The sequence below is a fragment of the Ruditapes philippinarum genome, unplaced genomic scaffold, assembly GCF_026571515.1.
Source record: "Ruditapes philippinarum isolate M1 unplaced genomic scaffold, ASM2657151v2 ctg121_1_1_1_1, whole genome shotgun sequence".
Lineage (NCBI taxonomy): Eukaryota > Metazoa > Mollusca > Bivalvia > Venerida > Veneridae > Ruditapes > Ruditapes philippinarum.
Window position 1 is genome coordinate 382,043 of NW_026861840.1, and position 26,397 is coordinate 408,439.

Genomic DNA, 26,397 nt, shown 5'->3' on the forward strand with positions numbered 1-26,397 from the left:
ACCATCGATCATAGATTATCTTCTATGTTATCATCATCTTCTTCTGTGACAGCATCAGCATCAGCATCACCATCATCATCATCGTTAGCAAAGATGTCATTCAGCATCATTGTTACCACCATCACCACCACCACAATCATCATCACCTTCATCATTATCATCATCATTTATTTCATAAAGTATAGTATAAAAAAAACAAAACACACAAAAAGCTATAGATCTAGTTTGATTTGAATAGTGTTACTCTTCGTTAAATTTATAACGCATTGTTTTTGTTTATGATTAACCTCTAATAATATGTAGCACAAAATACTCTTTTAAATTAGTAAAATTTTGAACGCCTTTGAATATAACAGGCGTACTGCGCATTTGCCCTGCCAATAATCGTAAAATTATCATAAAATAATCACCACTTGATCATCAAGAACAAAATTACTATCAAGCAACCGTTTACTATATAAAATATATACTATATAGTATATAGTTTATATAGTAAACGGGTGCTGGATAGTTATTTATAGTATATATTTTATATGGTAAACGGGTGCTGGATAGTAATTTATAGTATGTATTTTATATAGTAAACGGGTGCTGGATAGTTATTTATAGTATATATTTTATAAATATGGTAAACGGGTGCTGGATAGTAATTTATAGTATGTATTTTATATAGTAAACGGCTGCTGGATAGTTATTTATAGTATATATTTTATATAGTAAACGGGTGCTGGATAGTAATTTATAGTATATATTTTATATGGTAAACGGGTGCTGGATAGTAATTTTGTTCTTAATGATCATGGGGTTATAAATTTCATGATAATTTTACCATTATTAGCATAGCAAATGTGCCGTACGCCTGTAAATATAATCAGTGTGACTGAGTGACACGAGACATTTTTAAAAGAAGGGACACAACTTTAATTTCCTTGGTAATAGTAAGTGTACAGGTTACGTCCCTTGTCAAATATGAACCCGGATTGGATTTATAAAAAATGAAGACTGGTAAATAAGGCAAACAGTGTGTATATGGGTAGAGCTTTGTTTCTTAGAAAGTTTGAATTATGAGAAGATTTATGATTCTGAAGTAGTCTGCGAAAGAGAAATCTTAGATAACTGCCACAGTCATCTCGGGTCCAAAAACAAGTTCGACAAGCAAGCAGCGGTGGCTGACATCCACATACACACTTTAAAATAAGTCATTTAGTTTCTTAAAAAATGAAACACGCATGCCTTTTCTTTTGTATACAGTGGCTAATTACTTGAAAAAAAATTTCGTCTTTGTGTGTTGTTTGTCTTTAACAACTGACTGGCTTTAAACACAGGAACTTGAAATTCTATCACTATTAACGATAATATGCAAAATATACCCCCTATATACTATATAGTTTTTTTATAGTATATAGGGGGTATATTTGGATATTATAATTAATATTGGTTATTTGATAGAATTTCAAGTTCCTGTGCTTTAAACAACATCTAATAAACCAACACGTTGCCTCTTACAGATCATGTGCCTCTCCATGTACCAAAGCCAGACCACGTGATCCCTTAATTGTTTTTCAACATTTATGCAAGAAGGCTTGTAAAAGATTATATCCGATCATGAACCTACGGTGACACAGAGATGACATGTGTGTGTGTGTGTTTTTATTCATCTCGTGCGCACGAGATACTATGTCCATGCCTCTAGTAACAAATCGTGCGCACGAGATAATTAAGTGGTGGGCACGAGATACTATCTCGTGCGCACAAAATAAATAAAACGCACAAATGTCACCTCTGTTCCATCGCATGTCCCATTTGTCACAGTGCAAAAACTTTTATGATGTTGATGACGGAGTAAATCGAGGATTAATGCATTTTTTTCGCGCAGTAACATCAACGCATTTAAGGTACCAGATGTTAGGGGCTACACATTTTTTTTACCAAAGAGTTCACTGATAATCTGTAAAGGTATATATAAAAATTTCTCACCGGCTCCAGCATAAATATAAACAAGAAATATCTTTACAAAAATATTCGGACGAGGTAAAACTGCTTTTACTTGCATAGGTTATTTCGAAGTTTTGTCATAGCATACATTTAATGATTAGATCTAGAAAAAACTGCGAGATATGTTACTAAATGAACCTGCCATGCTTCGGTAAGTGTACCTTACATATACACACACTCCTGTAAACGTTATTATATATGCTTCATTACTATTGAAAAATACATGGAAATTATGAAATGTATATGGATTAAATACATCAGTATTATTTAATACCATAAACGCTGAAAATAGTCAACTGAGAGTACTAGGAAAGTTTGATTTTTAAAAAAATATATATTTTGTGCCTTTCGGCATTTTCATGCTAATAAGTCTTCGGTATTTGTGGACGTTACTGGTAGTCTCATTATTTTAGCCAAAAATTATTGAATGTCATTTATAATGTCTTAGGTTGAATAAGGGTTTACTAGAAAAATAAAGAAAGTAAAATTTTGTAAAAATGTTTTAATAGGAGGAAGCTAGCACCCACAGAAAACTAGAACTTGTTTCTGACACTCCTTAAATAAATTAATTTAGACGTTTATGCGTTTCAGAAATTTTACTAATTTAAAATGGCCAATGTGATTCCTCAATTACAGTTTGTAATTTTAAAATGACCAATGAAAATCCTGATTATATCCAGTTCTTCCCTGTAAATTTTAACGTAATTCAAACCGTTCTCAGACAGACTTCGTCCGAAAAATACAAACTAGTGTGGAACAACCAATAAATTGGAAAATGGAAAATTAGCCTTTGTTAACAAGTAGTTTGCTATGATATCATATTTTGCTATCTGATACCTCCGATGGGAATAAAATGAACACCTTTCTAAAAAGTATTTCTTTATCAACAAGTTGTGTCAACGTATTGGACATACTCTATATTGTATATTTCTTAATTAGTATTTATATCTAAATTTTAGTTTGCTCAGAAAGGAATTCAAATAACATGCATCTTACGCTGTTAAACTGTTTATAATACAATCAATCGCTATGTACAGATAAAAATGAAACATTTCAATTATTTCTTATTCCAAATAGTTTTTAACAAGAACACACAAATTTAAGAAAAAGAACACATGCATATTCCTCTTTTAGATCCACTTTAATATTACAGAGTTTTAGCTTCAATTTGTCGTCTTATTTTCAGTGCTGGATCCGTGTAAAGTTACAATGGTAAAATGGTGAGCTTGTACTCAATTCTGAGTGGGCAACATTCGTACGGAGTGCGGGTTGCTGTTATACAATATGTGTGGCTCAAAATCTTTTCGATGTCCAAAACTAATACTGACCGGGTCCATTAGCTATATTTGAGAGTGCACGTGATTTCCGCTTTTGCTGTTACATCCCTATCATTGAAGAAGCCGAACGATTTTGTAATCATCTTGGAATATAGAAGGAAACATTTCCGTTATGCTGAACCACTGCGTTTAAATCACCAGACGGAAAGCCCCTGTATTCTTCCGCGCTGGAATGAGTATTCGGACTTCTTTTATCGTGATCGTAAAATTACTTCATATGTTAAAAAAATATAGCAATTTTGGGGTTTAATGAACCTTGATAACAAGTATTGTTTTGCCAACAAGTATAGGATTACATCACAGCGCAGTTTAATAGAAATATTAACTCTAACTACATGTACATGTATATATACATTCTCTTTGAACAATTCAAATTTACGAAAATCCTATTAATAGGTAAAGAAATCAACATCAAATTGCTTTCCATGCCTACGTTCAGCATACACAATTTATATTTTCTTTATCTAGGACAAAATCGGAGACTAGCAAGTAACATTAACATCTCGGTAAGCGGCCCTTTTTTGCAACCAATTGACAGCTGATCAATCGGGTAGCTTAGTTTTTAAATGAAATTGTTATATAAAAACTCATTTGTAACTTTCGTAACATATGCATCATGTTAATACAATTTAAATACGAAAGAAATATTGAAATGTTCACCCCCGTTCACACATACATGCCGCTTCTACTGCCGAAAATGTTGTCACTCGTGACAAATAGCAAGAGAAACGTAGTGGAGTCTTACCAAACGCAATATGATCTTCATGATGGGGAAGCCTTGCGACATCGTCATGCTTATTTTGAACATGCTAAAAACAAGAGTAGCGGGATGTGGCTAACAAGAATCGGGATAAAGTCTTAAAACTGCCTAGTAGGAGCGTCGTAATCAATATTTGACCAGTCATCGTCTGTTAACTGCATGTAAAGAGCGGCACTATTCTTGACAATCATTTGCAGTTGATATTTCGAACTTTGCACATCTTGTTACAGTTACAAAAATTGAAAATGCCATATAATAAACCTTGTGGTAAAGACCTTGAAAAATTTGCGGTTTCAAACTCTGTAATTCAAGACATTGAAAATCCTGCAGCAAAAAATCCTGAGGCCGGGGAAGAGCATGACGAGCCCTACACCATTGAAGCTGGTGTCTTAGCTTCTACGGAAACTCCTCAGCCTGATGATTCCGCTATTGAGTCTTAATTTGATGTAGAAAATCGAAATGTTCCCCAGCAGAAACACAGGAAAATGCATACAGATTTTACCAAGGACCAGGAACAGGCTATGTTTGAAGTGATTAGCGCACGTCCAATCCTTCACAACAAAAAATCTAAAGGGGTATAAAGAATCTCAGAAGAAGGAATATCTCTGGAGAAAACATGCCAATCTGCTTGGTAAAATCGTTGACATCATCAAAACCTGGCACAGTAGCATCCGAAAAAGGTATGTGCGGCTGAAAAATAAAACGCGAACCGGTGATTTAGATGAGAAACTTACAGAAAGGGACAGATAAATTGTGCATGGGTTTAGATTCCTGCAGCCACATATCATTGAAGTCAAAAAGCGCACACCTGTTAGTGTTCGTAGATAACCACACATTTATTGATTATAGGTTTGAAATTATTTCATATGCTTCAGTGTTGATGCCTTTGAAACAGGCGAATTTCAAATCGAAAACTGTCTGGTTTCCGATAAGCAATCAATTAATAATGATTCACATAACATATTTAGTTGGTTTAATGGTTCCGAGGGATCACTTTGTTTTTCCAGAATTTTGTAATGGTTTAAAAGGCAAAATGTACGACAGGACAACATGTTGTTTCCTATGTTGATATTCATTGCACATGAAAATGTGAATAATGTATTAATTCATACATATTTTCGTAACAGATGACGGCGAAGTTGATCACAACTACCTCTGACATCAGACGCCCTCGATGATTCCACTTCGACAAGTGTCTTCAATATCAACATATTCAAGAGCTTCCCGAACTCAAAACAGGTCTTCCGAGGGATCACTTTGTTTCCAGAATTTTGTACTTCACAACAGCAGGTGTCAAGTGCCGTGTGGCAGCTGTAAAAAGTTGCCCCGTACTTCACTTCAGTGTTGTTATATTTTCTGGTCCTTCGGGATCATTGATGCCAACACTATAAAGTGTTGAGAATTGAGTACCGCTCAAGCCGGTGCTAGGGGGCGTGAGGGATGTTGCACTTATTCATTATCCCTCATGTACAGACTCAAATCAAACCGAGTCTGCAATTCTTATGTTATTTTGTTGTGATTAATGCTTCCGAGGGATCACTTTGTTTCTAGAATTTTTCCTATGATGTAATCTTGGCAGACCTGGTAAGAAAATAGAGAAAAACAGAATCTCTAAAGAAAGTCCAACACAATAGAATTGAAAATGTTGCAGGCTCGGTTTGATTGAGCCTGTTCATGGACGGTACTGGAAAGTGCAAGTTACCGTCCACGTCCCCTATCACCGGCTTAAGCAGAACACGAAAATTGTGAAATTTTGAATTAAGAAACATCCGCACATGTGTTTATACGGCGGTTATCATTGGAACCTTCAATGTGGCACAGTAGTGCCATTCCATAAAAAAGCGGCGTATGGTCCCTAAGAAAAAGAATGAGTGCCCTAAACGAGAAAACAATGGGCGGAACTAAATAAAATGGAATTTTGAAAGGGGATGTCGGAACAGCTTATTAACGTGCAGCGAGGGTTGCTGTGTAACACCAAGAATAGACCAGATCCAAATGAGCGTGATGCGTTCCTGGCCTGAGTTAAGTAAGCCACGGGAGGCCTTAATAAGAACCTTTGGCGCCGCTTCAAGTCTGACGTACAACAACTGGTCAACCGCTACACTGACATGCAGGAGCAGCAGCAAAAACAGCTCCAGTCTAGACCTGACATTTCCTCAAACAAGGATAGTGATCACTTTTCCATACAATGGCAGCATAACCCCTTACAACGACCATCCCAAATCGTAAATACAACGTCTGTGTGGGCATCTCAGGAACGTGCTTGGGTGCAGTTTTAGCAGCAAGACAAGTAGGCGTTTATCCCTCCCATAGTAGATCATCACAAGAAGGATCAATTACAGTGATTGCAGGCCTTAGCTCACTGTTAAAAAAATAATATGGCTGACGGACAACATGAACTCCAACAGCAGTAAATGCTTACAATACATAGACACACGCAGCTCTAGCGATATCAAATTTTTTGCAGCACTCAATCAAACCGAGTCTGCAATGCTTATGTTATTTTGTTGTGATTAATGCTTCCGAGGGATCACTTTGTTTCCAGATTTTTATACTTCACAATAGCAGGTGTCAAGTGCTGTGTGGCAGCTGTAAAAAGTTGCCCCGTACTTCACTTCAGTGTTGTTATATTTTTCTGGTCCTTCGGGATCATTTATGCCAACACTATTAAGTGTTTAAAATTTAGTACCGCTCAAGCCGGTGCTAGGGGACGTGGGGGATGTTGCACCTATTCATTATCCCTCATGTACAGACTCAATCAAACCGAGTCTGCAATTCTTATGTAATTTTGTTGTGATTAATGCTTCTGATGGATCAAACTTTCCGGATTTGTATACTTTACAACAGCAGGTGTCAAGTGTTGTGTGGCAGCGGTAAAAAAATGCCACGTATTTCACTTCAGGGTTGTTGTATTTTTCTTGTCCTTCGGGATCATTGATGCCAGCACTATTTAGTGTTGAGAATTGAGTACCGCTCAAGCCGGTGCTAGGGGGCGTGAGGGATGTTGCACCTATTCATTATCCCTCATGTATAGACTCAATCAAACCGAGTCTGCAATTTTCATGTAATTTTGTTGTGATTAATGCTTCCGAGGGATCACTTTGTTTCCAGATTTTTATACTTCACAACAGCAGGTGTCAAGTGCTGTGTGGCAGTTGTAAAAAGTTGCCCCGTACTTCACTTCAGTGTTGTTATATTTTTCTGGTCCTTCGGGATCGTTGATGCCAGCACTATTAAGTGTTGAGAATTGAGTACCGCTCAAGCCGGTGCCAGGGGGCGTGAGGGATGTTGCACCTATTCATTATCCCTCATGTACAGACTCAATCAAACCGAGTCTGCAATTCTAATGTAATTTTGTTGTGATTAATGCTTCCGAGGGATCACTTTGTTTCCAGATTGTTTTCTTTAACTATTTTGAAGTCGTGTCAGAAATACACTTAATTAACAATAGTAGTTCTATTTGTTTTTAAAATCAGATCAGTTAGATTTTTGATGCACGCTGTTTATATGTACAAAATTTAGCATAAACTTTGGTTCAAATTTTGTATCTATAAAGTTAATACTTATACTCGTGTAAACTCGATTGTATTACTGTTTGGTTTTCAATCAAAATTTAATTGTGTGTCTGTCTTGTTCTGTATGATTTCTTGAAGAATGAGTGTTTCGGTTCTGGTAAAAAGAATCTTAAAGATCCTGTAACTCATTTTTTATGGTTTTATATCATAAATATGATGCCCAAATACAATACAACAGATTACATTGCATAAAACACGTAATTCCTTTTGCCAAAACATACATAAGGAACTGTATTTTAATTCATAAATAACTGCAGAGAAATTTGCACAATCTTTACTTAATCCAAAGTCGTAGCAGGGAAATATATTGATATCAAACAATCACTACAAAAAACACCATTTGAGCCGCGTCATGACAAAACAAACATAATGGGTTTGCGACCAGCATGAATCCAGACCAGCATGCGCATCCGCGCAGTCTGATCAGGATCCATTTACAAACCCTATAACAAGTCGAGAAACTGAGCATGGATACTGATCAGACTGCGGATTGTGATCATCATCCTCCTGGTCAAGTTGGGCATTTTGTAAAGCCGGCTAGCGCAGTCTTATAAGATTATGAAGGCACAATTATCATGCGAAATTCATAGTGTGAGTACAGTCTTTGAGGTTGCTCCGACTCTATCTAACTGCAGGTAGACTTGTAACAAGAAACGAAAGTGTGTGTCGCATTGATTTGACCGCAAATATGTTTTGATTTTGTTATTCATGCAATATGATATGATAATCCATATATTGAAATATAAAAAGGTCAAGAAGAAAAGTCTGGTTTTTTTACTTTATATTTTTAGACAAGGTATGCAAAGTACTCTCCTCGGATTTCATGGAATGCCAAACAAAGGTGTCCTTTAAATTTTAATATATATGAGTGGCTTCTTCACGGCTGCTTAGTTGTACGTAGATTTCGTAAAGTTTAGATTTCCGTGAGGATAACTGAATTAAAGGTAAATTTTCAATATTTTTTACTCGTTTCTAAATTATAAGAAGTTGAAGTAAATGAAAATCAATTCTGTTGAAATAAATCTAACATTATAATTAATTTTAAGAAAATCGTTGAGAAGAAGAAAATGATTTTTAAAAAAATATCTTCAAGAAATAAAAAAAAAAAAACTTCGGTTTGAAATTTACTCTTAAGTTGTTCCAATCTTAATTTTAATTCTTCAGGGAATTGTTTCTTTCCAACAATGTATTGAAATTTTCTCACTGTGCTTGTATATCATTTTATTATAGCCTGTTATACTTTGTTGGTTTTTTTTTTGTTGTTTTTTTTTATTGCTTAATTTTGTAGTCCAGTGATACAATATGTCTTATTATTCGTAATATTTATTTGTATGTAAGTTTTTGTAACTTGTTTAATATTTTTTAAGCATTCAATCGCAGAGTTGGAAATTATATCCCGCTTGACCTTCGGTCACGCGAGACATCAATTTTCTTTTCTAAGCTGCTTTTAGCTAAATACAAAGCCTTAGAAAGTAACTACAACATAATATTCCGTATGGTGATCTCATTGTAATACAAGTATTTTGATTTTTGATCTCAAATAAAATGGTTAACCTGGTAGAAAGTGTTTAATTTAAATTTACTAGATATATTTTTTCCTATTATTTTATCCAAGACCATCAAACCATAATATTTTATTTATAAAAACTTTGTTTCCATAATCTTATTTTAACGACCATTTTTTAACTTTGAATGAAAAGTTCTAGTTAAAACAATTTTATATCGACGAATTCTTAAGCACCAGACACCAATTGTTGCTATACAAGAACAGTGTTGTATAATATCATAATGAAGCTCATTAATATAGACATTTTGAAATATCTTTATAGACTATAAAACTATCACAAAAGCAACGAGACACGAAAAAGACACGTGAATATAACTGCGGTCCAACAATTTTGGTTATTTTTAGATTTAAAATCACATACACATGTATTGTATTTATAAATAATAATGGTTCAGTGTTTTCTGTGAAAAGTGTATTTACAATACTTAGAAGTTGAAATATGTGTACTATAAATAGAAATTAATTATATATTTTTCATGGAATTCAAAGTGAAATAGCCATGTTATATTTAGCAAAGTTAATAAATCAATACTCTGTATACATCGAATTCAGACTGATTGAAAGGTTATGGTTTATTTGATAAGTATTTTGTGATCAGGGTTGAAAAACGCTTAAAATTTCAATAGAGTTAAAGAATGTACATAACTTATTAATAATCTCATTGAAATGTGCAATATAGCAATGTCACGCATGCAATTGAAATAATCATTCTGTTGAATCAATAGCTTAGCATTCTGATAAAAGGAGAATTGTGCAACAGGGGTGATGTACATGTGTACACGCATTCTAATAAAAATCAACTTATGTGCAACAAATAATAAATCAGAGACAAAGATAACTAATTCAAGTATTTGATGCAATGAAGCAACAACATGTATACGCATGTGCAATGTTAACTTTGTTAAATAAGCGGCAATATGCAAAGAGGCAGTACAAAATCGCAATTTGAAATATTCACATGTCAGTAACTATGTAAGTAAATCAACAAGAATGCAATCAACATACATGGGTTAGTAGCATTCAGATATGAACATGTCATCATGATATATAAATAATACATTTGGCGGATATTCCGCTCCAGAACTTAAAATTCTAATTTAAAAGAATAGGAAACTTAACCATTTAAAGCAATATGTAGTGATTTTGAGGTACCTCAGACTCGATTTAACTGCAGAAAGCAAAGGTGTTCATATCATTGATTTGACCACAATAAAAAAAATTGAAAAAAAATCTGATTATGTTATATTGCTATAGACGAGGTATACAAGGTTTAATCGTCGGATTTCATGGGATTCCAAACATGTGTGCCATTTTAAATTTATCGCTTATTTATAACTATTACGGGTATTTACTAAAAATAGTAGTGGCTTCTACGAATGCTTAATTTTCACGTACTAGGATTTATTTTTCTTTCGTAAAGTTGGAATTTATTAAGATCTACAAGAATTAATCTGATTTAAAGGTAAATTTTCAATATTATTTACTGGTTTTATAAATTATCAGAAGTAAAGTAAATAAAAATCAATTTTTGTATTAGTTAATATAAAATAAAACACACTTTGAAAAGAAGAAGAATTTTTTTAAAAATATTCTTTTAATACAGACTTCTTTTGCAATAAATAGACAACTTTGTTTTTAAAATTGACGAGCAACAATAATAAAGTATTATTGTATTATTCTTAACTGTAGATTAGGCGACACTTGTAAATATCAACCTGTAAAAATTATTATATATATCTCACTTCTAGACGTGTATATAATTGTATAAATGTGATAGGTGACATATAGGCCCATTGGGCTGGGTGTTCTGATAATTGTCTTCATTATTTTATATTGTATTGTTTATAACACATGTCACTTTTATAAACAATATACTTACTTACTACTTGCTTACTAACTTGCTTGCTTGCTTACATTAGTTTACATTACTTTACTGTACTACTTTTCTTTACTTTACTTTACTTTACTTTTTTACTTTACTTTACTTAACTTTACTTTACTTTACTTTACTTACACACACCTATGTTCTCCTAGAGCCGCATCGGCAATGAACGTAACTTTTCATTGGTGGAAAATTTTACTATAGATTCTATTAATGAATAGAGCGATCTTACACTAAACTAAAAACTTTCCTTTTTATTTTATGCAGAGGAACATTAATAAAGACACTTTAACATAATGCTAAATGAAAAGCGCGCCAAATAATAATACAACGTGGCATCGTTTTATGGCGTCCCCATGGTTCCCAGTATTGTGAATGCTAGTATTTCTCCGAAACAACGTGACGGGCTTAAATTCATAACAGTGAAAAATATCAAATTGATAATTTCACTGTTTCAAACAGTTTACTATATAGATGAACATGTGTATGTGATTTAAGGGGACCTGAATTTATATAAATAATAAATAAAACATAAATGCTAATTTTCATACGGATTGTAACAAGTAACCAAATACCTTAACGTACAATATCAATAGCTTTATAACAAAGATATGTCTCAAATAACTATCCGGACTGGTATGTAGTCGATCAATTGAATATTAGCAAGTTTATTGTATATCGGTCCAAAGTAATTTTTAGACACAACAAAAAAATCCCAAACTTATTTTTAGTTATTACGATACAGGTTAAAAAAATAATGAAATATTAAGTCGGTGGATTTTTTGACATGCATTTTACATTTGTACTACAGTGTATTATTAGTTATAATACAGTGAGTAGATTCTGACTGATTTCGGATTGCTACATTTCCAATAAAGGTAAAATAAATAATGATATATTTGAATGCAATTGTTAATTATTACTATTCTTAATGTATTGTAATGTTTTCACCAAATACTGCCTATCTACTTTTCCTGTAAAATAGGACTATACTGTTAGTTTGTAGTAACTGTTGTTAAGAAGAAAGATAGGACATGCCTGAAAACTCGACATGACGTTTGAACAAGTGGATAATTTTGTCATTTTTATATGGAAATATTTTGATTTCATTGCAGACATTGTTACAGGATGCTGAAGCAAACATTGACATTAATCCTGCTTATAGCAGTTATAAGTAAGTAATTTCCCATAAGTTTAAATAAAATGTACATCACATTATTTACAATCATGATATGTGATTGGCTGGTTCTCTACCGCTGGTTGTCGAGTTTTGTATTTGGTGTTATAGGGACATGCCTGATACATAAATTCAGCTTGTTAAATGTTGATACAAATGTATATATAACAAAATATGGTCCATCTGGAATTATCAATCAACATTCGGTGGATTGTCCATTCCCTTTAAAAGATGACAAGACAGAAACAGGTTGGAAATATTGCAGCTTTAGGAGGACACCCATTAATGAATTGTCATCTTTGAACGTAAAGACTTTGAAATGCAATAAGGAAAGAGTGATAGCATTGAAGCATAACATAATGAAATTGATTCATTTTAATAATTAAAAGGCGGAACTCTTATTTTTGTATTTCATTTCATTTTCATTTTTCATTTTTACAACAGGTGAAAGCAATGGAAGTTTAAGTGGTTTTCTGAGCAAGGCAACTGAAATAGCCGGCGCCCTTGGAACTGAGGGTTCTGGAGAGGTAAAATTCTTAAATCATTTATAAAAAAATACAATATTTATATAAAAAAGAAGTATATATTTATACTCGTTTAGCTCTCTAATATTAATCAAGCACTGAATGTACTGATGGGGAGGCTATGACAGAATGTTTCAGAGTTATAGTTTCTCTTCTTTTTGCTTAAAATGTGCAGTAATTACAATTATTATCAAAACAAGAAGATCTGTCCATTGTGCCATTTATCCTTACTCTTGTGTTCAACCATTCATATATATGGTTAACATGGTGGACTATTCATTTTGTTAATATTCCAGTACTTTTCATTGAGGTCTACATTCGGACTGTTTATCATGCAAATTTTGAAAAACCTAAACTGCCATTTATAAATGACATACCAGCAAGTATGACGACTGTTCATTATAAGATCATAATACCATTTTACAACTGACGGTTCCTTATCAAAATATTCTAGGACTGTTCATCATAATACTTTATGTCATTTTAATATCATTGAATGATAATAACAACTGCAAGTTATGCGACATTTTTATTGAACATAAAAATTATACATATTTACAAGTACCATAATTCAGATCAATAAAGATACTGTCTTGTGATGAGATGTTTTTATGTATCTGTAATGAGATCAATAAAGATACTGTCTTAATAGTCTTGCTCTACGGATAGAAAGTTGTCTTCTCCCGAAGCAAATCTCTCAGAAAGTTATTCTCGTCGCTGACTTTGACGGCTTATTAAAGCTAAATATTTCTTGAAAAAATACATATCTGCAAAGCTTATTCAAAATTGAATCAACCTAAGTGAATATTGTCTTTTTTTTACCGCCAACACTCAACCAACTTAATATGGTAGTTTATCGATAGTTTTAAACCTCACTAGCTTGAAATATGTACTGCGGAAAATCTGTTGTTTACAGAGTTTGCGGTTATTACGTCGACCATTTCCCGCAAATAGATGAGAACATCGAAGCGTCAGTGCTATGAATGGTGTTATAAATATCGTGTTTTGGAAATTTTTGTTAAAAACAAAACAAAAAAAACAACAACACATTTTCTGCGTTAACTTTTCAAGTGTTGTAAAATGAATACGGAATTCCTCTTATGCCGCCGATTATTTTTAGAACAAAAACATATATGTTTTTTTTTATATTTTATTTATTCAAATTAACGTTAATCACTTCAGTGCGCGCAAATATCGTTTTCAAATTAAAGTTTCGCAAAATATGTTGATGAATTCGCGATGCTCGACTGTAAGTCATTCATATATACATGCGTTTTACTTTTTTTTAAAGCTTCTTATTCTTTAATATTTTTTTATGCATCTGTTTTGAAAATTTGAATTTTATTACACATGGACTATCAAATTATGATGCTTTGCCCTAGAATTGAATAAACTTTCTAATTACACAATACGGGGTCATTCATTTGATTGAAGACTGATATTTGCGTCTTTCTCTAAAATAATTATTCCCTTGTTAAAACATATTTGACCACATATTTCTGTCATTTACTGTTCACTATACTCCCGATTTTTGTTGTTCCGAAACACATGTTTTAATTTGTGTTTTCTAATCAATTCGAATCTATAATCAGTTTAATGGGATCACCACCGGTACTACTACTAGGTACTTTGGTCATGTGTTTTACCCCAAATATTTGAATGTTTCTATTCGGATAAAACTGAGCGTAGTTAACTAAACAACTGGTTGTATAAATCCCTGACCTGTCTAATTCTAATTATGAGATTAGTGGATACATTAAGACTTTCACCACAACATATTCCTAAACAAAAGAGCACATGTTTAAATTTATTCTTATTCAAATAAAAGGTCAGAGTATATACGGATCTATCAATTGCCAGATATATTTATTTACAGATACTTTTATGTTAAAATTATGTGAGATGAAAATATAAGCATTTGTTTTTTTATTTTTTTGCCAATGTAAAATGTATTCTTGTGCTGAAATTGTGTCGGAGGGTCCTTACGGGTTTTGTAGTTAAATAGGGTTTTTTTTGCCGAGAACGGTATATAAAGTTGTACATTTTGTGATTTTTTCAATTCTTAGCCTATCCATATAATAAAACAATTATTGACTAGTGAGCCATTGAATATGATGTGATATTCACCGGCAGAAAGTCATATTGACCTCGGCTATCGCCTCGGTCAATATGTCATCTGCCGGTGAATATCACATCATATTCAATGGCTCACAAGTCAATAATTGTATAATATTTCTCGCTTATGCTTTAACCGTAACCGTATTTACTCTACCCTTATAATTATGTCAATTTACATTTGTCCCATGCATAATTGTTTAAAATTTGATCATTTCTATCCCTTGTTTGTGTCAGCACAACTTATTTAAATATGTTTTATTTCTACAGTTTGATAGAGGTAAAGGCTGCAAAATAAACTGGTCATACAAAGGACAAATGATGGGGTTTAAGTGGAAATACATGGGGATATGTGCTGATTCTTGTACTAAAGAAGTGGAGACAGTGTTTTACAATAGTAGAGCCGGATCAATAGAACATTGTTTAGAGAATTTATATCACAAAATAGCAAGACATGGCGATCTTTAGAAATGTGTTATGAACATAGTGAGTTTGTATGAAGGACATGACGTTCCATATATTCAAAGGGTCTTAAAATAAACTCTAAAAGACGAATCAGAAAATATGACATTGAAGACATTTGTATATATTACTCTTTAAAATTGAACGGCAACAGTTTTTCTTTTATTCAGACATATAATGACACCCAAACCTCTTTAGCACAAATCCATATATACTGGTTTTTAAGCTAAATTTAATCTACTTTTGTCGCAACATCATTTTTCGGCTTACTTACTTTCCATTTCTTATATGTTCATACAAATTGTTTTAGAGTTTTCTTTTTTCTTTTGCCAATTGATGTCTGTTTTGACTTTTTATTATTTAGATGATAAACATGTATATCAGTCTTTAATATAAACAACCTAATATTCTGGTGTTCTTAATTACTTTGGGAATTATCATACAAAGTGAAATACGAAAATTAGAAGCACTGGCATCCATTTTGTGTTCTTAAAAGGCACCATGTGGTTAAATGTTAAGTGTAAAAGGTTATGTTTGTTTGTTTTGGGGTTTTACGTCACATCGACACAGTATAGGTCATATCGCGACGTTCCAGCTTTACTGGTGGAGGAAGACCTCAGGTGCCCTTCCGTGCATTATTTCAGGTACGAACGGGTACCTGAGTAGAACCACCGACGTTCCGTGTGAAAAGGTATTTTTTTACTAAGTTACATTATACAAGGTGCAAAAGCATAAAAAATTATGATAACTCCCATTAGAAATTAACATTAAAATGATTGAGGACACATGATCAATGAACATCTACACCTGAATAGTACAAAGCATTCACAATTACTTAAAACAATGAAAACATTAAAGGGTATTTAATACTTTGAGGTCATTTTAACGTATAAAACTGACTTGTAAAGATGTTTGTATCCTTCTCAAACCGGGATTCAAGCAGAACTCAGGTTAAGACCATGACAAATGATAAGAAAACAGTACTGAATAGCTACAGAATTATACTAGAGATTGCTTTTCACAATCGACGTAAAGTAAATATTTTTATACTACTGTAACAATAGTTCTTATTTTAGAAGTGCCGAAACTTGACAATTGTCGTATGTCAATTATTTTTCAAAAGATTTTTATAGGATATATACATGTATATATTGAAATCAGATCACCTGGTATACTATTTATACTTACAGCACAAAGACATAAAAATACACATTCGTTCATAGTTAAAATTATCTCAAAATTAATTAAAAATTGTTTGAATCTATAAGGACAAATATCAAATTTTGATCATTTTAGATATTTATTAATGAAAATAACTAGAAAGTTAATCAAAACCGATATTATTCAATATTAAAAGATGATTTTTTCCTTTTTTATTTAGCATGTGTTTAGTGATTTTTTTATCAAAATAATTGTAACTTAAGAATATGAGTGTTAACATTTGTCATGAGAGTAGCAGTATATAATATATAATAATAATAAATTATTCAAAGGCAAGATATATTGCTTTCGCTTCAAAACATATATGGTACTTTCACGACTGCATATACTAAAACGAGATAAAAATTGTATCTTTGAAACAATGGTGTAAAACCGGCTTTTTCTTCCAAATGTGTATATCTTTTATTACCTTTGGTTATGTTATACCTGACATAATTCTATAATACGGTACATTGTAACATGACGTAAACTTAGAATCCCAAAACTGCATTGGATTGAAAAGCCAGATACTTAACCAAACACGGGTATGAATGTTTCATATCTTTATTCATTTAAACATCCATTATTTCCCTTGTATTTTTAAGTATATAAATGTTTCCTTTGTGAAATGTAAACAAATGACAAATGCGTGAAAAGTAATAAATCGTTAAACGGCAAGAATAAAACAATATATCTACAGATATCTGTATATAATATGAAAATTAAAACCAAATACATCAAATGTTTATGTTGTAATAGGGCAAAATATCCTTAAAGTTCTTTCGTAAGAATTTGATGACATATTTGATGTATCATCATTCATTTAATTTATACGTCATTGAAATTGTATACATTGAAAAAACTGTTTTATAGACTATTACTAGATACAAGAAATGGAAATCAAATCACGTTTAAAAAGTGTAATGTGCCTTTATCATATATAAGTTATTTTTATTTAATGCGTATGCGTATGCAAGGAAGTATTGTTTATATAGACATTTAAAATTCATAAAAAAGATATTATACGATTAAAAAAATGATCATGAATCTGATACTCAAATGAAGAGTTATCAATATTGTAAGTTTAAAAAAGATATAACCGAATTTAACATTTCATGTAAATAAGGGGAGGTAATTAGAAATTCATTTTCGATAGAGTCTAAGCTAGTTTTTACGATCAAAACTGAATGCATTAACTGTAACTTTTAATTATACGTATATCAACATTTGCTGTACATATTTAACTCATACTTGGATGTCTTGAGAATAATTATACACTTAGAACATCTAGTTTCTTTGTGTCCTCGCCCTCAAAAGTTGAAAGCGAAGACAGATAAGTTAGCATATTATCGCGACTCCGTGTCTTCGAAATTTGAGGGGCAAAGACACAAACACAGGAAAAGACAGAAATCAGCCACCATAGATTCCAGTATAGATATCTACCCATAATGCTATAATGCTGTGGGAATATTATTAATATACACCAAGCAATTTTCATCAGATTCTAATATCTTGCTGTAGCCAGAAACTAGAAATTATTTGGAAAGTTGACTACGCTGTATGGCTCATGTAAACTGTCAATGTGTACAGTAATACACAATGTGCAATCATCAAGACAAATACAATCTATAGCATGTTAATTATACATTCTTACCGTCTTACAATGTTGTGTATATCAACGATCAAGTTATTTCCTTTTTTAACTAAGCCTAAAAAACAATGCGGTCGAAGTAAAGAGATAAATAATGAAAATGTGTTCTAAAATGTAACATTCATCTGAAGAAATTGATTGAAGTTATAGTAAATGTTATATTAAAATGATTATATTTGATTTGACAGAATAACTAGCTGACTGTTCATCTGTTCATGTGAAAAGTTAAAGGCGAAGAAGAAGGAGGGAGGAGGGGTAAACTCACATCTATTGGCTGTAATATCCTGTCCTAAAGGTCCTAAAGCGCATGCTAGTTTGATTATTGTACCTGGTAAAGCGATGGTCCTCACTTTATCAAAGTTAAATCTGGTGTCATCATATCATCATTTGAATAACTGATCACATGTATGCTGGAAAACTTGTCGTCTGTAAAATTGTCGTCTACGTCTTGTTTTAGATTTTATCCAATATTCCCAAGATTAAAATTTATAATTTTAAAGCGATAAAATCATATCGTCTCTGTAGTTGTATGGTCGATTATCGAAAGAGTTGTGACTTAGAATGTTTATGTTATAAACACACATGTATACTCTACGTAAACAGAATAAAATGTTCTTTAGGCTGCTTTGCTGCAAATTTCATAAATTTCGAAACGTTCATCATCTTAAAATGTAAAGATCATGATATTGAAAATAAGCGTATAGTAATCTAAGGAAATGCTTGTAATGCATTTCTGACCGTTTTCACGTTTGTAATATATCTTCGTTTTCTTTAGGCTGTAAAACTGCTAGGCTGCCAACTTCAGGCTGCTAGGCTCATAAATGGTGCTTGTCCAGAGAAAAACTTCTAAACTATCAATGCTATTGTGTTCACTTAACATTTATAAAGACTGTTACATTACAATTTTCTTTGTTTTTGGACGATCTCCCGTTATGATGTCCAGTGAATGACTTGAAAAAGTATTGAAGGAATTTTATGTGATGAATTCCAATGAGAGGTAGTGCACTGTCAAAGAACCATACTTTTACTTTGCTTTATTTTTTAATTATCTCCCTTTATGATGATTAAAATATTAAATAATGCGTGTTCGTTGTGTAACTTATAAGCTATCAATGATATCTCATTGAAAATTTACACTGTTATAGAGAAGAAATCCAATATTGAATAACCATAACGCTAAATACCTTATTTTTATTGTATCCCGTTATGACACATATGTCTGGACTATAACTTGAAAATTATTGAAATTTTATTTACTCATTACACAACTATATATACCAGAGAGAAGTGTAATGTGTACCTTGCATGGATTTTGAGTTTCCCATTATAATACTTTTGCTTACAATGAATAGCCTCTGTTCATTGACCGATGTCTTTTATATTTGGTAGAAACATACCTTGGGTAAGGTCACTTGTGTCGTGGTTAAAAAATGTGTTTATACAGCGTTCGTTTACTTACAATTTATGTCTTTCATATTCAGTAGATAGATACTTTGGGTGTTCTACTAAGGTAGGTTAGTTGGGTCAAGATCAAGGCCACTGATGCTTAAAATATATTATTATTTGTTTATACAGCTTTTGTTTATTTACTATTAATAGTATGCATATTTACTATGGAAGATACTTTGGGTTGTCCTCTAACTTGGAGTGAAATAATTGAACAAGCCGACACTAAAGTCAAGGTCACCAGTGCAAATTTTATTTTTATATTTATGCTTATACAGCCCTTGTTTTTGACTCATGTCTTTCTTATTTAGTAGGTAAGTATCTTCGTTGGTACAATAACTTTGAGTGGGGGGAAATGGTCACTTGGTGAAGGTCAAGGGTACGAGATTGAATAGAATAGATGTTTACACTTTTAGCCCATGCGGCCTTTATTTAGAGACTGATGTTTTCTGGCGCTAAAAAAATTACAGTTGGCTCTTACAGCATTTATGAACTTATGTGCATTGAATACATTAAAACATGTACAGGGTGAGAATCTGACCTTCCTTGGTAAAAAGTGTTATCATTATAACATTTGACGAGGAAAAGAGCTTAACCAACATTAAACGTAAATCGCTATGAACTTTAAAGGGCATGATGTAATCAGCCTCGTCTCTTTAACATATATACCCAGATGCAGATAAGTAGGTTATTATTTTTAATCTAAACTAATTTCGTATCATAGTTGCATACCATCAAGAAAATTGGCATCTAATAAAATCACATGAAAACTGTTAAATCGGTACTTTATGATAGTCAGTCATCCGGAGTTTGACGGAAATGACCGAGCAGGTTTTGATTGAAAATGTGTTATGAACTTGGTGAATACATGCACTAGGTATTTTAGAAAATAACATCTCCAATATAGTAGATATGTTCCTTATACAAATGATCTGTACTTAACGCATCAATTTATGACAATCGTTATTAAAGTTATTGTTTACTGTATAATTTTATAGGTATTGTCAGCTATAGCATAATATAAAAATACAGTCAAACTAATGCAGTCGGACCAATAATTTGGAAAACGGAAACGAAGTGGTCAATTATGATTTCTTTTTTGCAAATTTTATACCTCCAATGGGAAAATAAAGTTATGTACATATATATTCTATTCGTATGCACAAGTGGTATTAAAACATTGTTAAAACCGCTCTTATTGGTATTTGTAAATTTTTAAAAAATATATTTGTTTTAAGTTTGCTCAGAATATATTCTCTGAAAGGAAAGTCAAATAACGCGCTTGTATCTTACGATTGAACATTTCAAACATAAGCTATTTCAAATATTTCTTTAAATAAAAACACTCACACAAAAGAAAAGACAACACACAACTTTTTCCTATTTAAGATCTACTTTTATTTTTACATAGTTTTTGCTTCAATCAAGCAGGGTCTTTCAAAAAAAATGTATCTATCATTATTTTTCTATTTTGAAAGACCCTGAATCAAGATTTCAAATCAGTCATCTAATTTTCAGAGTTGGTTACAAAGGTTACAAGGGCAAAATCGTCAGTTTGTACACAATGCTGACAAAGGTTTCTGGGCAACATTGGTAGTGAATGACCTCCTTTTCAGCCACAAAGCTGGTCACATTCCAGCGTGGGTTGTCGTTATTCATAATCTCTGGCTCATAGTACTTTTCTAGGTTCAAAACTAAACCTGACCTGGTCCATGAGCCGAATCTAAGCATGCACGTGATTTCCGCCTTTGCTGCTATGTCACCATTGTTGAAGGCGCAATAGGATTTTGTAATCTTTGGAATAATGAAGGAAATATTTCCGTCATGCTGAACCAATGCGTTTAAATCACCAGGCGGAAATCCCTTGTATTCTTCCGCACTGAAATGAGTTTGGAGGCTTTTTTCATTCTGATCGTGAAATGACTACATGTACATATGTTTCAAAGGCAAATTATGTCTAGGGTTTTGAATGTTTTATAAAGGGCAAACGTGTGTTGAGTAATATTTTAATAATAGATTTTAAACATATTACATGCTTATCATTGCATAATGTGAAATAATTTGTCATAAAAAGTAGCAAAACGTAAACCAAGTTGTATTCTTACGTCCCTACAATATATTGAATCTCTATATGAAACGCCAAAGGTATAAGCTAGGTGGTCGATGAGTACTTTTTAATATTCCAAAAAAAAAAAATTAAAAAATTCTGAAATAAAAATGATAGCAATTTTGGTTCTTAAAAGACCTTAAAAGACCTTTCATATTTTTGCCAACAAGTAAAGTATTACTTAATAGAAATATAAATTTTAATAACACTCTCTCTGAACAATTCAAAATAACAAAATCCTATAAAAAGGTTAAGAAATCTACAGTAAAAAATCAAAAAAATCAAATTGCTTTCAGCACACAAAATTTATATATTCGGTTCCTAACTCCTTACTTTATCTAGGACAAAATCGGAGAAAAGTACAAATGTAACTAACATTACCGGCGCGATAAGCGGTCCTATGTTGGCGAACAATTGACAGCTGGTCAATCGGAAAGCTAAGCCTTTAAATGAAATTGTCATATAAAGTATATTTGTACTTTTCGTAACATCATGTTAATTTAAATTTGAAAGGAATATTGAAATTTTAGCCAGCTGGCTTACTACGATCAAAGCGCGGCCGAAAGGGTGACCAAGCATGACAAATCGCAGGAGAAACGTGGTGGAGTCTTCATAAGTGAAGTATGAGCGCGGTCAGATCTTCATAATCGCCGAGGTAAATTCGAACATGCTCAAAACAAGCGCAGCGGTATCGTGGCCAAAAGTCTTAAAATAGCGTAGAAGATGCGCCGTAATCTTACGAGCAGCACATTATCATTAAAAGCGTAGTTCAATCGGGAACAAATCGAGTAAGCTTCTGTCAATGTTCATTGCACATCAAAATGATGATAATGTATTAATTTTATACTTATTTTTGTAACAGATGACGGCGAAATTGATCCCAACAACCCCTGAAGAGACCATGACATCCGACTCTGCTGAAGCCCCAGCTGATATCTCTGGTACAGGCGCTTACTCCATAGAACACCTAGGTAATTCCACTACAACGGTATCCGCTTCGACATGTGTCTCCAAACGTATTCAAGAGCCTCCCCAACTCAAAACAGGTCCTCTGATGATGACATCATGGTAGACCTGGCAAGTAGTCAGGAACAGCTTACTAACGTGGAGCGACAATTGCTGGGTCGCATCAAGAATAGAACAGATCCGAATGAGCGTGATGCCTTCCTGACCTGGATTATGCAAGCCGTGGCAGGGCACAATAAGACTCGTTTGCGCCGCTTCCAGACTGACGTAAAACAAATGGTTTGCCGCTAAACTGACATTCAGTCTACCCTAGACCTGACCTTTCCTAAAACAAGACAGTGATCCATAATCCATACAATGGCAGCGTAAACCTAACAACGCCCATCCCAAATCGCCAAAAACAACGTCTGTGGGGATCTCAGGAACATTCACGTGTGCATCATGAGCAGCAGCAAGACAAGCAGAAGTGTACCCTTTCCATTAGTAGACTAATCAAGAGGGACCAAATATTGTGTTTGCAGGTCTAAGCTCACTGTTAGATATGAGTGACGGACAACATGGACTCCAGCAGGAGTAAACGCTGATCAATACAATACATAGACAATGCAAAGACCCACACAGCTCTAGCGGTATCATTTTATTTTTGCAGCAGTCAAACTTCTTATAGCCATTTTGTCAGACATGCACATGAAAAAAAGTAGTTCAATTTGTTTTTTTTTAAACCAGATCAATTAGATCTTTGATTCACGTTTATACGTACAAAATTTGCATAAACTTAAGTTTAAAACGTATCAATACTTTTACTTGTGTTAACTCGATTGTATTACTGTTTGGCTTTCAATCAAAATTTAATTGTTATGTCTGTCTGTGTATGTGTATGTCTGTCTGTCTTGTCTAGTTCTGTATGTGTGTGTGCATTAAGAACGAGAGTTTTGGTTCTTGTTATAAAAAATATCGTTGTCACGAGGAAGTGGATCTTGGGTTGGAAATCCAATTGATCTGTCTTCGAGGCACTGTTTCAGTTCAGATCCGTTAAAAATTTGAGCATCAGACATAGGAACAATACCTCTGCAGTAAATCCATATTAATTGTTATTAATTGTAAAGAGAGCCACTGAGATGTGGGACATCCAATCTGTTCTTGAACTTGAACTTAGTGACTCTGAATATATACATGAGAATAGGGTACCTGTCTCCTGAAGCGAGATGTCTGATAGAAATGGCAACTCTCTAGAGCTGCTCATCGGATATTCCTAGTTCCATCTGTAAAAAGTTGAAGAAAGAATTCGTGTCTTTCATTTTGAGTTCTTGCATCAGTGTGTCATAGTGTCCAAAATATAGCCTCCTATCTGCAGATAACCATGGCTGCACGTATGTTTTCTTGTACGCCTCCGCCTGTTCACGATCTGTGCAATTTCAATGTCAACCAAGATAAGTTTTTGCTGAAGTAACGACAGATGTATTAGATCAGCATTAATAAGTGCATTCATGTTTGAAGTTTGGAAAGAACTAAAAAATAATGATTGAAACTTAAGATAATATACACCATCGTCAAAATCGTACTAGAAGCATACTATAAGCGTGATATTATCGGCACCATCGCAGCGATATCGTCGTACAGTCTTCTTGATCTATCTAGAGTCGTATTATGAATGTGCATGTCGTAGCTGTAACGTAAGATAAACGAAATTATAGTGACAACTAGTCGGCAACGGTCTGCGAAATATCGTAGTAAAAGCGTGTCAGCAGAGAGTTGGACGTGGGGGCATTGTAATATTGTCGTTATGAAAATCAAAAATAAAGATCAACAAGGCAAAGGCATGAAGACCAATTTATGATTTGACAATATGCTCGATTTTGACGTCGATCGGCCCCGATCTTCCCTGGTCCAGTACTTTTTCAGATCGTGGCAGTCGCAGCATTGTGTGAACGCGTACTACTCTGTCTACACCGTTTTACGAACAAACAGATGCACTTTCACAACGATAATCAAAACAAAATCGTGGCACGTGACAAGAATCTATAGCGCAGGGTCTATAGATTTCATTTTTTTATTCACCTGAACTACACTAATGTCATTTATTTTACCTGAAGTACAGTAAAATGTCCGGTTGCCATAGTAACCTGCTAGGGACGGACACTTCCTTGACCCCAAACATGGCGGGGGACCATTGTAATCGTGGGTTTTGCCAATGCATTGATTCCCATAAGTTCAACACTAAAACGTTGTTTTCCTAAAAGTTTAACAAAATAAATACAGTATAATATCTGCAAAGCGGCCTCTGTAATCAATTACATCTTTACAATGGCATGAATAAAGTACACGTAGTCCTCACACAGTGCGAGGGGTGGCAAAATCTACATTAATGAAGAAAATAACGATAAATATATATTCTAGATATACCTTTGAAACACTCTAAAACAGAAAGCTCCATATTAATCTACGAATATGTCCCACATTTGGTTATTTGTACATGTTTTCTTATGAATATAAAGTCAATACAAATTACGACTAATACAATACACCACGTGGAATTCAGTAAAATTTTCCTGAGGGATGTATTTCATTTGTGTTTTCTACAGAAAATTTAAAGGTATTGGATGTTAGTGATTACCAAAGCCACTAAATTGACCAGCGTGAGGGAATGCTTCACAATCAATGGTTCTCCGTTCAATCCATCTGGTGCAACTTCTGTCGGCACGTTTTTGATAACTGTCTGAAACAACGCTGTCGTGTCCTCACCTGTTCCCCATAATGCATCAGCTATGAACAGAAATGATTAAATATGTAATGTTTTAGTTGCCATTTTTGTCAGTCTTGCTTCGTGATAAGTTTCGTCTTTTCTCTCCATTTATGTGAAACAAATGTAATTATTTTGATCTAATTAAAAAAACGAGAAATCTGCTTTAAAAATTACTTATTTTCCCTATAAGTTTGAAACGATATAAGTTCAGCGGTGGCCTCTAGGGTCGAACTCACCTCGCGAAAATGTTACTCAAAAGTACGGTGTCCCGTTAGTTCCATCGCAACACACTTAACACGATGTGGACGGCTAAAGTACGATGGCAAGAACACGATTAATACCACTGTGGAATTGTTGTTTGACTTTTTACAATCGTAATTTCGTGTTTTTGTTGTTTTGAGTTATGGATATGTCGCGATGGCCCTCTCGGGGCACTGTATGAAAGTGATTTAGTTAAAACCTTGTCTCAAATTTAAACTTAAAACAACAATTTTAAGTAAAATATTAAGTTACTTGATAATGAATAAACACACAAACTTACTTGTGTAAAACTCCGAAAAAGAAACGAAAACAAACAGAATCCATACACATGTCCGGTAAGACATAGTTCACAACAGCTGCTAAATAATAAATGGTAAAAGTGGAAAGAAAATCCAAAATGAAATGATATATATTTTCCCAGGGATGCATATTTGCAGGTCCTTTTATTTCTGACAATTACGTTTATGTAATCATCAAAATTGATAAAAATTGCCGGAAATTGTTGTGCATTTATTTATGATTACATTCATGTCATACTATAGTCAGGTTTAGAAAAAAGAACGTGTCTCGTGTTTAACATTTCAAAAATTCTTATTCTCTTAGTTTGTACAAAATTCGGAGGTTGTTTA

At 33.2% G+C, this 26,397-nt stretch overlaps 2 protein-coding genes across 4 annotated transcripts; one reads left to right on the plus strand and one right to left on the minus strand.

Moving 5' to 3' along the window:
* Positions 1 to 8,517: 8,517 nt before the first annotated feature.
* LOC132717030 (uncharacterized) lies at positions 8,518 to 15,804 on the plus strand. 3 transcript variants are annotated; one of them, XM_060700397.1, is made up of 4 exons: positions 8,518 to 8,611; positions 12,232 to 12,290; positions 12,738 to 12,820; positions 15,203 to 15,804. In XM_060700397.1, exons 2-4 carry the CDS (start codon positions 12,245 to 12,247, stop codon positions 15,398 to 15,400), a joined length of 327 nt encoding a protein of 108 aa, XP_060556380.1. In that variant the 5' UTR covers positions 8,518 to 8,611; positions 12,232 to 12,244; the 3' UTR covers positions 15,401 to 15,804. The 3 variants fall into 3 exon arrangements, with proteins under 3 accessions (XP_060556380.1, XP_060556381.1, XP_060556382.1); XM_060700398.1 differs by lacking the exon at positions 8,518 to 8,611 and adding an exon at positions 10,578 to 10,696; XM_060700399.1 differs by lacking the exon at positions 8,518 to 8,611 and adding an exon at positions 11,914 to 11,994.
* A 5,372-nt stretch (positions 15,805 to 21,176) lies between these two features.
* On the minus strand, positions 21,177 to 26,208 carry LOC132717026 (neuronal acetylcholine receptor subunit alpha-10-like). The gene is made up of 4 exons (XM_060700392.1): positions 26,049 to 26,208; positions 25,379 to 25,527; positions 24,852 to 24,997; positions 21,177 to 21,570 (listed from the first exon to the last, which is right to left on the minus strand). The coding sequence occupies exons 1-4, from the start codon at positions 26,110 to 26,112 to the stop codon at positions 21,225 to 21,227; spliced, it is 705 nt and encodes a 234-aa protein (XP_060556375.1). The 5' UTR covers positions 26,113 to 26,208; the 3' UTR covers positions 21,177 to 21,224.
* Positions 26,209 to 26,397: the final 189 nt, after the last annotated feature.

Coding starts and splice junctions, on each gene's coding strand:
- LOC132717030 (XM_060700397.1), top strand. CDS start 12,245: ATGCTGAAGCAAACATTGACATTAATCCTGCTTATAGCAGTTATAA. Junction 12,291..12,737: donor CCTGCTTATAGCAGTTATAA/GTAAGTAATTTC, acceptor TTTTTACAACAG/GTGAAAGCAATGGAAGTTTA. Junction 12,821..15,202: donor GAACTGAGGGTTCTGGAGAG/GTAAAATTCTTA, acceptor TTATTTCTACAG/TTTGATAGAGGTAAAGGCTG.
- LOC132717026 (XM_060700392.1), bottom strand. CDS start 26,112: ATGTCTTACCGGACATGTGTATGGATTCTGTTTGTTTTCGTTTCTTTT. Junction 25,528..26,048: donor TTTTTCGGAGTTTTACACAA/GTAAGTTTGTGT, acceptor TTCTGTTCATAG/CTGATGCATTATGGGGAACA. Junction 24,998..25,378: donor TGGTCAATTTAGTGGCTTTG/GTAATCACTAAC, acceptor TTAAACTTTTAG/GAAAACAACGTTTTAGTGTT.